The sequence below is a fragment of the Rhinoderma darwinii genome, chromosome 4, assembly GCF_050947455.1.
Source record: "Rhinoderma darwinii isolate aRhiDar2 chromosome 4, aRhiDar2.hap1, whole genome shotgun sequence".
Classification (NCBI taxonomy): domain Eukaryota; kingdom Metazoa; phylum Chordata; class Amphibia; order Anura; family Rhinodermatidae; genus Rhinoderma; species Rhinoderma darwinii.
In genome coordinates, this window is record NC_134690.1 from 229402209 (window position 1) to 229417197 (window position 14989).

At 42.2% G+C, this 14989-nt stretch overlaps 1 protein-coding gene and 1 long non-coding RNA gene across 6 annotated transcripts in view; one reads left to right on the forward strand and one right to left on the reverse strand.

The window, feature by feature from the left end:
* The window catches only part of LOC142759740 (uncharacterized), a 50677-nt gene extending 46475 nt beyond the window's left edge, over positions 1-4202 (reverse strand). Inside the window, exons 1-2 of one of the 4 annotated variants that reach the window (XR_012883189.1) lie at positions 4043-4202; positions 3084-3132 (exon numbers count right to left, since the gene is read on the reverse strand). This is a non-coding gene — a long non-coding RNA (uncharacterized LOC142759740). The other 3 variants (XR_012883190.1, XR_012883192.1, XR_012883191.1) reach the window with 3 other exon arrangements.
* ARMC2 (armadillo repeat containing 2) overlaps positions 3930-14989 on the forward strand; it is a 107119-nt gene continuing 96059 nt past the window's right edge. For both annotated transcript variants that reach the window (XM_075862249.1, XM_075862250.1), the window contains exons 1-2: positions 3930-4006; positions 10456-10708. In XM_075862249.1, coding sequence (XP_075718364.1) covers positions 10500-10708 — 209 coding nt within the window. In that variant the 5' untranslated portion in view covers positions 3930-4006; positions 10456-10499. The remainder of the gene's footprint in view (positions 4007-10455; positions 10709-14989) is intronic.

A 14989-nucleotide genomic window follows, 5' to 3' on the forward strand; every position in this document is an offset into this window, starting at 1 on the left:
ATTTTTTGGGAAACAACGTGACCAAAAAAGGAAATTCTGCCATTGTTTTTTATGGTATTTTTTTTACGGTGTTCACCGTGCGGGATAAATAATAATATATTTTTTTAGGTCAGGCCAATACGAACGCGGCGATACCTATTATGTCTAGTTTTTGTCTTTTTTTTCATTTTTTTTCTAATTATAAAGGGCTTGATCAGGGAAACAAGGCGATTATTGTTTTTATTACGTAAAACTTGTATTTATTTATTTATCTAAAACTTTTTTTTAACTTTTTTTTCACTTTTTATTTTACACATACTAGGGGACTGGAAGATCTGATCTTCTGATCCCCTGCACAATACACTGCACTACTTCTGTATGTACTGATGTAGTGCAGTGTATTGTAACTGTCATTTTACAACTGACAGTTGAGCCTATTACGTCCTGCCTTGGGCAGGATCTAATAGGCTCCTGTACCTGGCAACCAGGACAGCGGCATTTAAGGGGTTAAACTACAGCGATCGGAGAGGACAGTGATCGCTGTAGTTGCAGTGGGATGTCGGCTGTATATTACAGCCGACATCCGATGAAGATGGAGCGAGCACAGCTCCTGTGCCCGCTTCATCCTCAGGGCGTTACTATACGCCCATTTTCGGGAAGGGGTTAACAAAAATAGTGTGTTTTTTTTTTTACACCGCTTTCTCTGATCTCCTCACGCATCTCACAGAAGTGAGGAGATCAGAGAAAGTGACAGGAGCTTTCTCCTGCAGACGACGTCACAGACGGCTGTGATTGATCAGTCTTCAGAGACTGACCAATCACAGCAATCGCCGGCATTGGGGACTGCTAATTGGTCCCCAGGCCGGTAGCAGAGACGGTTAGCTGTCAATGACAGCTGCCGCCGCTGTTCTGTCACTATGTGATTTCACATAGTGACAGTTTATTCCTGCGCCGTAATAGTACGTCGAAGGTACGCTGGCATAAGCGGCCAGCGACGTACTATTACGGCGAAGGTACGCAAGGGGTTAAGACAAGAAATAATTCCTCATTTGTACCCCAATATTAGCCTTTCCAACAAGTCTGTAATGGCAAAATGTAATCATACAAATTTTTTCAACACGTCTGGATTTTTATTTGTGCCCCACACAGCATTAATGTCCCCCTTTTGTGCCCCACACACAATAATAATGGCCGTAAAAATAATGAAACTCATACTCCCCTAACCCCGTTGCCACAATAAGCTTCCAAATTGGCTTAGGCCTCTTCCAGCAAGGACATCAGTGGCATGGTGCAGGCGGACAGTATGGCAGGCACTGTGTATCAGTACTTTGTCCTAACCAGGGGCGTTGCTAGGGTCTTAAAAGATCAGGGGCACAGTACCCCCCCTAAATATAATATTTTTTTTACATATATATCGGAGATAGCATATCTATAAGACTGAGGGTATGTTCACATGCTGAGTCAAAAACGTCAGAAAATACAGAGCTGTTTTCAAGGGAAAACAGCTCCTGATTTTCAGACGGTTTTTAAGCCACTCGCGATTTTCGCTGCGTTTTTTACTGCCGTTTTTGGAGCTTTTTTAAATAGAATCTATGAAAAACAGCTCCAAAAACGTGCCAAGAAGTGACCTGCACTTCTTTTTCGTGGCCGTTTTTTTACGCGGCCATTTTTCAAAAAAATGGGCGTCGGAACAGAACGCCGTTTTTCCCATTGCAATCAATGGGCAGATGTTTGGAGGCATTCTGCTTCCGATTTTCCGGGCGTTTACGGCCCGAAAAACGGCCGTGTGATCATACTCTAAGGCTCCTATAGCTTCACCGCTGGATAGAATTGGATGCATTGTCTCAGCATACAGTATCATACATGATAGGCTTAGATACATGGCCCCAGCAGACAGTATCATGCATCATAGGCTTAGATACATAGACCCAGCAGACAGTATCATACATCATAGGCTTAGATACATAGCCCCAGCAGACAGTATCATACATGATAGACTTAGGGCTCATTCAGACGAGCGTGAAAACGCAACGCACACGACCAGAATTACGCACTTAAATCTGTCACACTTATGTGAATGTAGCCTTAGATACAGGGCCCCAACAGTAAGGGTATGTTCACACGACAGCGTCCGTAACGAATGAAATTACGGGGATGTTTTCAGGAGGAAACATCCCCGTAATTTCAGCCGTAACGGCATGTGCAGGCGCTTGAACGCCGCGTCCATTACGGACGTAATTGGCGCTGCTTTTCATTGGAGTCAATGAATAACGGCTCCAATTACGCCCCAAGAAGTGACAGGTCACTTCTTTGACGCGGGCGTCTATTTACGCGCCGTCATTTGACAGCGGCGCGTAAATATACGCCTCGTGTGAACAGGCAAACGTCAGCCCATTGCTTTCAATGGGCAGATGTTTGTCAACGCTATTGAGGCGCATTTTTCGGACGTAATTCGGGGCAAAAACGCCCGAATTACGTCCGTAATTAGTGTGTGTGAGAACATACCCTAAGTATCCTTGTACTAACCCTCAGGGGCAAATTTGGCATTTCTGGGGCCCCAAGCAAAGTTATTTCTCGGGGCTCTAACCAGAGACACCTGTAGAGAGTTCCCCAAACAATGCCCCCTGTATAGTGTCACAACCCCCTGTATGGTTCCACACACAGTCCCCCTCCCATACATTCCCCTTGTAGACAGTGCTATGCAGTCCCCTGTAGGTACTCCCATATACCCACCTTGTCTCTGTAGACAGTACTATACATGATAGGCTTAGATACATGGCCCCAGCAGACCGTATCACACATGATAGGCTTAGATACATGGCCCCAGCAGACAGTATCACACATTATAGGCTTAGATACATGGCCCCAGCAGACAGTATCACACCTGATAGGCTTAGATACATGGCCCAGCACAGTATCACACATGATAGACTTAGGTACAGTGCTGCAACACTGCTGTGCTTTATCTGGCTGGTTATAAAAAATGGGAGGTCGCTTTTTCCAATTATTTATTTAAAAAATAAATAAATTAAAAAAATGATGTGGGGTCCCCCCAATTTTCATAACCAGCCAGATACAACACAGCAGCAGCAGCCTAGCATTACCAGGGTCATGGAAGTAGTCCTCGAATCCGACGTAGTCCAATGACCGTACCTGTAAAAAAACACAGACAAAAAAAAGCCATTAGTAACACGTGGTAGGCTTAGATACAGGCCCATGTGTGATACTGTGTTAGACCATGTATCTAAGGGTAACACAAGGCAGGCTTAGATACAGGACCCCAGCAGACCGTAATGTTACACTTAACCCCTCTTTGGCTCTGGGTGCAGCGGATGTCCCAACACCATCTAGAGTCGTGACATCATCCGCGGCGCACAGCGTCGTTACATCAGGACTTCCGCTGCGCTCGGGAAGGAAGATGGGTATGTGTCGTTACTATAGTAACGGGCCCAAGTATTTGATTACATAGGCCCCAGTTACTATAAAACTTTTAGAGATGTGGTGCGGGTGGCCGCGGCCCGGTTGCAATTGCAAGATCTGGGCTTGGGCTCCGAAGGCCCGATGCTAGTGACGCCACTGGCCCTAAACCTAGTTACACAACCCAGTAGTGCCAGAGACTTCACAGCAGAAATCGTGGTAAGCCCCACCTTAAAATGTGAAAAAGTCGCATCAATACCGCTCACGCGGTTTTGCTGCAATCTATTACTTGAACGGCTTCTGTTGTTCACTGCAATGTGGAATGTGGTACCACATGTAAACACTTGATGTCAATTAGAGGAAAAATCCTACAAAGCTATGGCAGACAACATGCCGGCTAGATCTTCTCGCAGAGCGATGTTGCTGCAGAAAGTCACACCTGATATCAGTCCCCGCCCTCGCAGCGCAGTAACAGGTAACAACAACACAGCAGGCTCCACCCCCTTATCAGGCCAGAGCGCAGGCGCAGTGCAGCCCCCTCTGTGGAGACGGTGGCGGGTTGCGTTACTTAGTTATTCGGCATCGGTCTACTCGGAACCGGAGAGGAAAGGTGAGTTCTGTCCATACGGGGGTTCGGTTTTATCACCTGGTTACACATGGACATTGTCTGCAGCTGCTATGGCGTAGGTTATAAAGCTGAATAGGGAGCGGGAGGAAGTGTTCTAGTTCGTTACCATGGTGACCGCTCACGCCGCTCTCAGTCACCAGCTTATAATGTCACGTTACATATTGATGTACGTGCTCCACCAGTGTATTGTGTCTGCTTAGCCGGCTCTGAATTATTCAAGCTAATAAAGAATTTGAAACTTGAATTGCACTTTACAACTTAGTCATAGCTGGAAAGTAATAAATGACAAGTGTTTGGACTTGTAGTGAACTTTTTATTCTGCATTCAGTCCAACATTCAGATCTGTATGAACCTAGTCACAGATGCCCCCATAAGCGCATTGGGCGGCTACAGATGCCCCCCATAGACCTTGAATGGAGCGACAGGGCACATTCGTGAACATTGCTCCATTCAAACTCCTCCTAGCTGCGGGCCTTCAGGGAGGAGGAAGGGTTGTCCCGGGACCCCGTACAAGTAATTGGTGGGGTCCCAGCAGTCAGACATTTATCACTTATCCTGTAAATGGGTGATCAATGTCCTTTGTGGGACAGCCCCTTTAAGGGGGTTTATTATACAGTTTTAACGACCCTGTAGTGATAAAAATAAGTTTTGTAATTTACTTTTATTAAAACAAAATGCACCGTTTCACTTCTGCAGCTTCTATTTATCACAGTACATAGAAGCTGCAGGAAGCCGCTCTTTGCTGAATTTGTCAGTATGCGGGTCTAATGACTCGGCTGATAGCGGTTCTAAGCTCCGTTCTGATCAAGTTAAAGGGGAGGACACACGAGCCACTGTCAGCCGAGTGATCAGGGAAGCTTAGGGTATGTTCACACGCAGTTGCAAAATACGTATGAAATTATGGAGCTGTTTTCGCCTGAAAACAGCTCCTGATTTTCAGACGTTTTTTAACAACTCGCATTTCCGAGGTGTATTTTACTGACGTTATTGGAGCTGTTTTTCAATGGAGTCAATGAAAAACGGCTCCAAAAACGTCCCAAGAAGTGACATGCACTCCTTTGACGCGGGCGTCTTTTTACGCGCCGTCTTTTGACAGCGACGTGTAAAATTACACCTCGTGGGAACAGAACATCGTAAAACCCATTGAAAGCAATGGGCAGATGTTGGCGTAATGGAGCCGTTTTTTCAGGAGTAATTCGAGGCGTAAAATGCCCGAATTACGTCTGAAAACAGTGCGTGTGAACATAGCCTTACTGTGCCATTCGGCTGAGAACAGGATTCTGCAGCTCCTAGGTACTGTGATACATAGAGCATTTAAAAAAAAATAAAAGTAAATTAAAAAAGTGATTTTTATCGCTAAATAAATGCTTTTAATTCCCCCCCAAAGACCCCATAGGTGTCCATAGTCTAACGCTTGACACGGCTAGTATATAAGGGCTAGAGTTGATATCTTATTATAAATCCCAGAATCTTAGGTTTCAAATGATACCAGGTTCATAGCTATTCTATTAAAGAGGCTCTGTCACCACCTTATAAGTGCCCTATTTTCTACATAAGGAGATGGGCGCTATAATGTAGGTGACAGCAGTGCTTTTTATTTAGAAAACGATCTGTTTTCACCACGTCAGGAGTGATTTTAGCTTTATGCTAATGACTTTCTTAATGCCCAACTGGGCGAGTTTTTACTTTTGACCATGTGGGCGTTGTACAGAGGAGTGTATGAGGCTGACCAATCAGTGACCAATCAGCATCATGCACTTCTCTCCATTCATTTACTCAGCACATAGTGATCTTGCAAAAAAGTAAGTGAATCAGGGTCTCTGGCACTACTTTATGCTTCCTTCAGATAAGACAACATAAATCTGGTGACAGATTCTCTTTAGCGTAACTCCCTTGTTTCTGGAATACTCACTATCCTCTGAACTCTCTGAAGTTGTGATTTAGGAAGTGACTGTTTCATGGCCCTGGAGAATAAAAGTGGTTGTTACAAACCTTACTCTTTGTATAGAGGTCAGTGAAGAGGATACCTTTTTAAGGTCCTACTGTACTATGGTATCAAGAACGTTTATTTTCTTTTGGTCACGGTGTATAGTACACTGGAGTTTTGGCTAAATTGAATCTAGATCAGTATGCACTTGTAGTAGGGTATACAATGTGCCCCCCATATGCAAAATATATCATCAATATACCTTTTCCGGACTTTTGCATGTCTGATAAAAAGATCGTTCGGATATATGTGATTTTTTTCCCCTCAAAGTTACTCATGGAGCAATTTGCATAAAGAGGGCCACATTGTACCTCATTGCTATACTCCTCCTTTGGCCATAAAAAGTATCATGAAAGAAAAAAATAATCCCCTGTCAAGACCAATTGTAAAAGTTGATGACCTCTTTGGTCAGGGCTGAAGACTGTAGCATTGAGCTTGCAGCTGCTAGGCCTAGGTCTTGCATGCTTTTAATCAGTTGAAGAAATGTGGAGGTGTCAAGAAGGAAGGATCTTGTTTGTTCACTCATAGGTGTCAATACCTTCTCTAATACTTTTGAAAGGGGTGAGGCTACTGAATCAATGGAGGCTATGATCGGTCTTTGGTAATATCTACAGTACTGTGCAAAAGTTTTAGGCAGTTGTGGAAAAACGCTGCAAAGTAAGAATGCTTTAAAAAATAGAACTGTTAATAGTTTTTTTTTTTTTATCAATAAACAAGTTACAAAGTGAATGAACAGAAGAGAAATCGAAATCAAATCAATATTTAGTGTGACCACCCTTTGCCTTCAAAATAGCATCAATTCTTCTAGGTACACTTGTACGCAGTTTTTGAAGGAACTCGGCAGTGAGGTTGTTCCAAACATATTGGAGAAATAACCATCTTCTGTGGGTGTAGGCTTCCTCAAATCCTTTTGTCTCTTCATATAATCCCAGACAGACTTGATGATGTTGAGATCAGGCTCTGTGGGGGCCATATAATCCCCTTGTTCTTTACACTGAACGTAGTTCTTAAAGGAACAGTGTCATCACAAATTTCTTTTTGATATGTTAAAGATGTTAGTGCTTTATTAAAAACGTTTATATTTATTTGTGTGTTTGTGTTTTACTTTTTCTTATTTTTACACTTTTTCTTCCCTATGGGGGCTGCCATTTTTTGTTCCATTTCTGTATGTGTCGATTAACGACACATACAGACATGGAATACGGCAGCCACAGTCCCATAGGGACTGCGAATGGCTCCCGTCCCATCCACTTCTGTGTACGCCGTCTGTGTGGGAACTGCGCATGCGCCGCTCCCACACAGTCCAATTTGAAATTGGCGCCGTCCGGCGCCATTTTCCTGTGGACCGGAAGTCGCGGCCGGACAGTAAGATTACTACTTCCGGTCGCGGCTTCCGGACTTGTGCACTTGGACCAGCGGCAGCAGACGGAGCGGACGGGCCGGAGGGAGCCGCGGCGGCAGGAGCAGGTAAGAGATTTCAATGTATGTTCGTGTTTGTGTACGTTTACTACTGTATGTAAACCTACTACACTGTGTGTTAGCTCAAAAAATGGCGACACACAGTGTAGGAGGTTAGACCGTTCAAACCCCTCGTTTATCCCGGCACTAGCCAGGATAAAGGAGGGGGGGATGCTGAGAGCTCACTAGAGCGAGGGCTTTTTACCCAATTTTGCAGCAAAAAGCAATGTGGTTGCTTTACCACTTGCAATGCTGCAATTTTGGGAATAGCTCCATCTAGTGACCAGCAATGGGAAATATTATAAATTAGAATCTAATTTATAATATTTCCTGGCTCGTGAAAAAAATAAAAAAAATTTGAACAATGTTTAATCACCTACACACTAAATGTTTAATTAAAAAAAAACAAACATGTTTTTCTGGCAACACATTCCCTTTAATGACATTTGTTGTTCGTTTGGAGCTGTTGTCCTGCTGCAGAATACATTTGGAGTAAATCAGATGCCTCCCTGATGGTATTGCGTGATGGATAAGTATCTGCTTGTATTTCTCCTAATTAAGGACACCATTAATCCTGACCAAATCCATAACTCCGTTTGCTGAATTGCAGCCCCAAACTTGCAATGAACCTCCACCATGCTTCGCTGTTGCCTACTGACAGTCATTATTGTACCGCTCTCCATCCCTTCGGCAAATAAACTGCCTTCTGTTAGGGTATGTTCACACGCAAACGCAAAATACGTCTGACATTACGGAGCTGTTTTCAGGCGAAAACAGCTCCTGAATTTCAGACGTAATTGCAAGTACTCGCGTTTTTCGTGGCGTCTTTTACGGACGTAATTGGAGCTTTTTTTCATTGGAGTCAATGAAAAACGGCTCCAAAAACATCCCTAGAAGTGTCCTGCACTTCTTTGACGCAGGCGTATTTTTACTCGCCGTCTTTTGACAGCGACGCGTAAATTTACACCTCGTCTGAACAGAACATCGTAAAACCCATTGCAAGCAATGGGCAGATGTTTGCAGATGTAATGGAGCCGTCTTTTCAGGCGTAATTCGAGGCGTAATACGCCTGAATTACGTCTGAAAATAGGTCGTGTGAACATACCCTTACAGCCGAATATTTAAAGTTTTGACTCATTAGTCCAGATCACCTGCTGACGCTATTCTGCACCCCAGTTCCTATGTTTTCGTGCATGGTTGAGTCGTTTGGCCTTGTTTTCACATAGCATGGCTTTTTGGCCGCAATCCTTCTATGAGGACCACTTCTGGCCAGACTTCTCCGAACAATAGATGGATGTACCTGGGTCCTACTGGTTTCTGCCAGTTCTGAGTTGATGGCATTGCTGGACATCTTCCGATGTCGAAGGAAAGTAAGCATAATGTGTCTTTAATGTGTTGTACGGTTTCCTTGGCCTATCACTGCGTCTACGGTCCTCAACGTAGCTCGTTTCTTTGTGCTTCTTCAAAAGAGCTTGAACTGCACATCTTGAAACCCCAGTCTGCTTTGAAATCTTTGCCTGGGAGAGACCTTGTAGATACGGTATAATTACCTTGTGTCTTGTTGCTGTGCTCCGTTTTGCCATGGTGGACCTGTGTTATGAAGTCTTCCACAACCTCTCCTTTGTAGCAGAGTTTGGCTGTTACTCACCCAGTTTTAAGCCTCATACACAGCTGTTTCTATTACAGCTTCAACCTACATATGAAAATGATGATTATTATCACCGGTTTGGTATAATTAGTTAATCATACGCCTGACTATAATCCTACAAAATCCATGACTTTGTGCAAGTGTACATAGAAGAATTGATGCTGTTTTGAAGGCAAAGGGTGGTCACACCAAATATTGATTTGATTTAGATTTCTCTTCTGTTCATTCACTTTGTATTTTTCTTAATTTAATAAATAAAAACCTATTAACACTTTTTTTTATTTTTGAAACCATTCTTACTTTGCAGCATTTTTCCACAACTGCCTACTTTTGCACAGTAAGGTATATTACTGGGATAATGGGGAAGTTTTGTAAAATTTCATATACTATCTTGTCAATTACCCCTTTTCCAAGATAGTTGTCCAAAACACCATGCTTTTTGCCATTGTGTTAGATTTAGTGGGTAAAAAGGTAACCTTTCATAGACCGTATGGTAAGTCCTGATCTGAGCTAAATGTGTCAAAACTGCTTGCGGGGAAAAAAAAATAATTTATTTTTTTCCTGGAATAGAGACATATGCGCTGGGGTCAGGTGCATGATTGTACTTGTTGCCTGCCTCTGCCTCGTCTTGTCGTCTTCCATTCATTCTTTGGCGTCTGCCTAAAAAAGATAGATTTGTAGGTACCGTCCTTCCACTTTGTGTGTCACTCCTTGAGCTGGAGGCTGAGAAATCTGGTGATTCGTTGTATCCTCGAGGGGTATAACGAGATCTTGTATATGATTACTGCCATCTGTATATTCTGTTCTGTAGATAGTGCTTCCCTCAGGAATTTGTTTTTGTTTTTGTTTTTTCTTCCTTTCGTGGTCTTTGCGTTGTCTGTTGATTTATGAGAGTTCCTCGGTTGGTGGTATTTAGTTTCTGCTTTGAGTTACCTACTGCTTTTTGTTGGTAATCCAGCGTCAGGGTCATCAGGTTAAATGGATGTTTGTTCGAAATCTTTTCAAAGTTCTAGAGAGCGTTGCGGGTTCCAGAGGTGGGACCTGCATCTAACGGACATTTGCGGCCGAGATGGGAATACCCCTTTTTAAACTGACTTTGCAAAACATGTAATTCCATCATTGTTTTTTGCGGTGGGTTTTTCTCGTTCTGCTCTGAAGGTGTCAAAATATGTGTGCTATTAAGAAGTTAAGACCAAACAACTTACATTTGTTGGTATTGCCCGATTATTGACTGCTTCTTTCTTCTGGAAAGGCCAAGTGGGGGGGGGGGGGGGATAAGTGTATTTCTCACCTTGAATTATCTGTTCTCTTTGACCATTCTTATTTATTGTCGTTTAGGTTGTTATTGTGACTTGACACTAGAACCAGATTGTTTCCAGAAGATGTACTCGTCGCATGATAAGAGATCAGATCCTTTTTATAAACCTCCAAATTCTGCCCAAAAGACTAGTGCTGAAATAATAAATGAAGCCAGAAATTCTCTTCGGACACTGAAAACCAAAAGACCCTTTACACCGAGAGAAGATCAAAGAAAACTGTTTGGTCCTTTATCATGTAGGACACCGGACAACAGACCGCCTTCCTCATTTAGGTAAGTGACCTGTTCCATTTTTCCCTGCGATTGTTTAGATTTAAAAAAAATAATGAGCAGATGTGGACTCCCTGTGCACGTTATTTTCTCCACAAAACCGTCTATATAAATATACTGTACACTGTTTATTACAAAAAAAACCTGGAATACGTATTTTTTTTTTTTCATTTCCTTTGACTGTAAACAAATGCTTGGTGCCTTGTTCTTCCTGCTCTAGATTTGAAGTATGGAGTTGATACCCACTAATAATTGGTTGAAGTGTTCTTCCCTCTTTTTGGAGCTTAATAAACTATTTAGTTTTTTTTTTAGCAATTTCCCAATATGCTTTTTTTTCTATGTAGAAACAATATTCCATTTTAGCAACATGGCAATGCTGGATTTCATAATTTGCATTACTATCCAAAACAGCTGACTACAAATTGCAGGTTTTACCACAGCCTGTAGCAGAGGTCGCAATAACGCCTCTACAAGCATCATTGATGCCTGTAAAGGCCCCTGAATGCTTTGAAATCTGTCTTGTAAGTATTCATTATGAGCAAGAGGACGTCACCGATGGCACAGACCAGAGTTAATATGTACTTCTTCAAACTCTCGTACTGTGCCGCCAGCGTGGCACTGTTAGGCGGCTCATAATGACATCAGTCAGGCGCCGGCACATTGAGCCAGTAAGGCTCTATGTCTGTGCTTGTGTGGTCTCACTAGGAGCCATTCGGCAGTCCCCTGCTGGCTACACCCGGAACTTACAAGGGCCGTTTAGGACAAAAGGCTAATATTCCATAGACCTGGTGGAGGAGGGAGACAAGTCTCTGTTGTGGCAGCATCCTCATTGGAGCTGTAGTTAAGAACATCGCCAGTCCAGGGCGGGTGTTGTCCTAGTTACACCATACCAAAACCAATATAGATACTTCTCAAAGAACCATGGGACCCTATATCGCATGATACTTCACCCACCATAAGCCATATTTACTGCCAATACACTGTGCAACACCGCCAACGCGTGTTTGGGTTCTGTCACCAGATTATAAATGCCCTATCTCCTACATAAGCTGATTGGCGCTGTAATGTAGATAACAGTGGTTTTTGTTTTGAAAAACGATAATTTTTGACCAAGTTATAAACCATTTTAGATTTATGCTAATTAGTTTCTTAATAGACAACTCGACGTGTTTTTACTTTTTACCAACTTGGCGTTGTACAGAGGAGTGTATGACGCTGACCAATCAGCGTCATACACTTCTCATTGTTCCAGCCCTGCATGATCCACAGGACAGTGTGATTGTGCAGTGAAAGAAGCTGGGCTGGAACAATGAGAAGTGTATGACGCTGATTGATCACTGATTGGTCAGCCTCATACACTCCTCTGTACAACGCCCAGTTGGTAAAAAGTAAAAACACGCCCAGTTGTCTATTTTAGACCTTAATGACCAAACCATTTTTTTACGTTTCTCCATTATTTCATTCAAAGAGCTATGACTTTTTATTTTATTTTTGCGTCGATATAGCTGTATAAGGTCTTGTTTTTTGTGGGACAAGTTGTAATTTTTAATAGCACCATTTTGGGGTACACAGAATTTGATTAACTTTTTTTTTGGGGGGGGATAGAAAAAAACCTGCAATTTCACCACACTTTTTGTGCATCCTAAATTTACGCCATTTACTGTGTGGTATAAATAACACAAAATAACTTTATTCAGTGGGTTGTTGCGATTGCAACGATGCCAAAGTTGTATCGTTTTTGTATGTTTTACTACTTTTACACAGTGAAAAGTAGTATGAGGGCTTTTTTTTTTGCGGGACGACTTGTAGTTTTTATCGGTACCATTTTGGAGTAGATGCGACTTTTTGATTTACTTTTTATCACATTTTGGTTAAGGCTGGATTCAAAGAAAACAGCAATTTTTGCATGTTTTTTGTTATTTTATTTTTTGCGACGTTCACCGTGCGGGTTAAATGATGTAATAAATTTATAGTTTGGGTTGTTACGGATACTAAATACGTGTAACTTTTTCACTTTGTTTATTTATTTTTAATAATAAAGCCGTTTGTAAGGGGGGAAAAGTGGGTTTTTCATTTTATTTTTTTTTTGTCACTTTTTTTTTTTACATTTTTTTCCACTTTTCATTAAACTTTTTTTTTTTTTTACTAGTGGACTTTACTAGGGGACTTTACTATGCGATTATCCGATCGCATTTATAATACACTGCAATACTTCTGTATTGCAGTGTATTATGCCTGTCCGTGTAGGCATTCACTACAGGCAGACCTGGGGGCCTTTATTAGGCCCCCGGCTGCCATCGGAGACAGACACTCGGCGATCTTATCGCCGGGTGTCAGTGGGATGAGATGGAGCTCCCATGTTCTTTGCACATTGTGATCAAAAAGTGTTTGCCCACCTGCCACGACAAGGCAAATATATAGCCATATACAGTCGTGGAAAAAAATTGTTGGTAAATTGTTAAAGAAAGCAAAACCTACGATGGTCACTGAAATAACTTGAAACTGACAAAGGTAATAATACATTTTAATTTACTGAAAAACTACTAATGTAAAGGCAGTAAAGCAGCCCCAAAACATAAGCGAGCCTCCTCCATGTTTCACAGTAGGTACAATGTTCTATTCTTTGTATGCTTCATTTTTGCGTCTGAACATTGAGCTGATGTGATTTGCTAAAAAGCTCCAGTTTTGTCTCATCTGTCCAAAGGATGTTCTCCCAGAAGTTTTGGGGCTTGTCAATATGCATTTTGGCAAATTCCAGTCTTGCTTTTTTTATGATTTGCTGGACAAAAATTATTGTAAACTTTAGAAAATAAAGCCTACAAAGAAAAGAACATTGTACCTACTGTGAAACATGGGGGAGGCTCAGTTATGTTTTGGGGCTGCTTTGCTGCATCTGGCACAGGGTGTCTTGAATCTGTGCAGGGTAAAACGAAGTCTCAAGACTATCAAGGCATTCTGGAGCGAAATGTGTTGACCAGCGTCAGGAAGCTTGGTCTCAGTCGCAGGTCATGGGTCCTCCACCAGTATAATGACCCAAAACACACCACTAATAACATCCAAGAAAGGCTAAGAGCAAAGCATTTGGACTATTCTGAAGTGGCCTTCCATGAGTCCTGATCTAAATCCTATTGAACACCTGTGGAAGGAGCTGAAACCTGCAGTCTGGAGAAGACACTCCTCAAACCTGAGACAGCTGGAGCAGTTTGCTCAAGAGGAGTGGCCCAAAATCCCGGTGGACAAGTGCAGAAGTCTCCATTGAGAGTTACAGAAATCGTTTGTTTGCAGTGATTTGCCTCAAAAGGTTGTGCAACAAACTATTAAGTAAAGGGTACCATCATTTTTGTCCAGGCCAGTTTTCAATATTTTTTATTTTTTTATTTTTCTGTTGAACCACAATTCAAAAGCAATGTCTGATTTACATTAGTTGATTTTCAGTAAATTAAAATGTATTATTACTTGTCAGTTCAAGTTATTTCAGTAACCATTGTGGGTTTTTCTTTCTTTAACAGAAGGATACCAACAATTTTGTCCACGACTGTATATATAGTGGATATAAAAAGACTACACACCCCTGCTAAAATGTCTGTTTTTTTGTCATGTTACAAAATCAGTCCAAGATTGAAAATTTCAGAACTTTTCCCACCTTTTTAATGTCATCTATAATCTGAACAAATGTATTTGAAAAACAAACTGAAATCTTTTAGGCCTCATGCACACGGCCGTGCCTGTAATCACGGCCCGCAATTGTGAGCACGGCCGACTGCCACGGGCCGCATTTTCAGGCCGTGCTCTCATTCTCATACAAGGTATGGGCGCACGGCCCATTAAAAACTGAAAAGTGGGACATGCTCCATAATTCACGGCACAGTTCTATGGCGCGGACACCCTTCCATAGCGATACGGAAAGGTGTCCGTGGCCAACAGATTCGGGCGGGTCCGTATTTTTTTTTACAGTTGTGTGCATGGGGCCTTAGGGTGGAAAAATAAACATAAAGAACAAAAATAATATGGTTGTATAAATATGCACACCCTTAAACTAATACTTTGTTGAATTACCCTTTGACTTTATGACAGCGTTTAGACTTTTTGGGTACAAGTCTATCAGCATGGCAAATCTTGACTTGGCAATTGTTGCCTACTCTTCCCTTGCAAAAGCACTTCAAATCTATCAGATGGCGAGGGCTTCTCTTGTGTACAGCCCCCTTCAGGTAACCACACAGATTTTAAATGGGATACAGGTCTGGGCTCTGCCTGGGCCATTCCAAAACTTTGATGTTCTTCTTG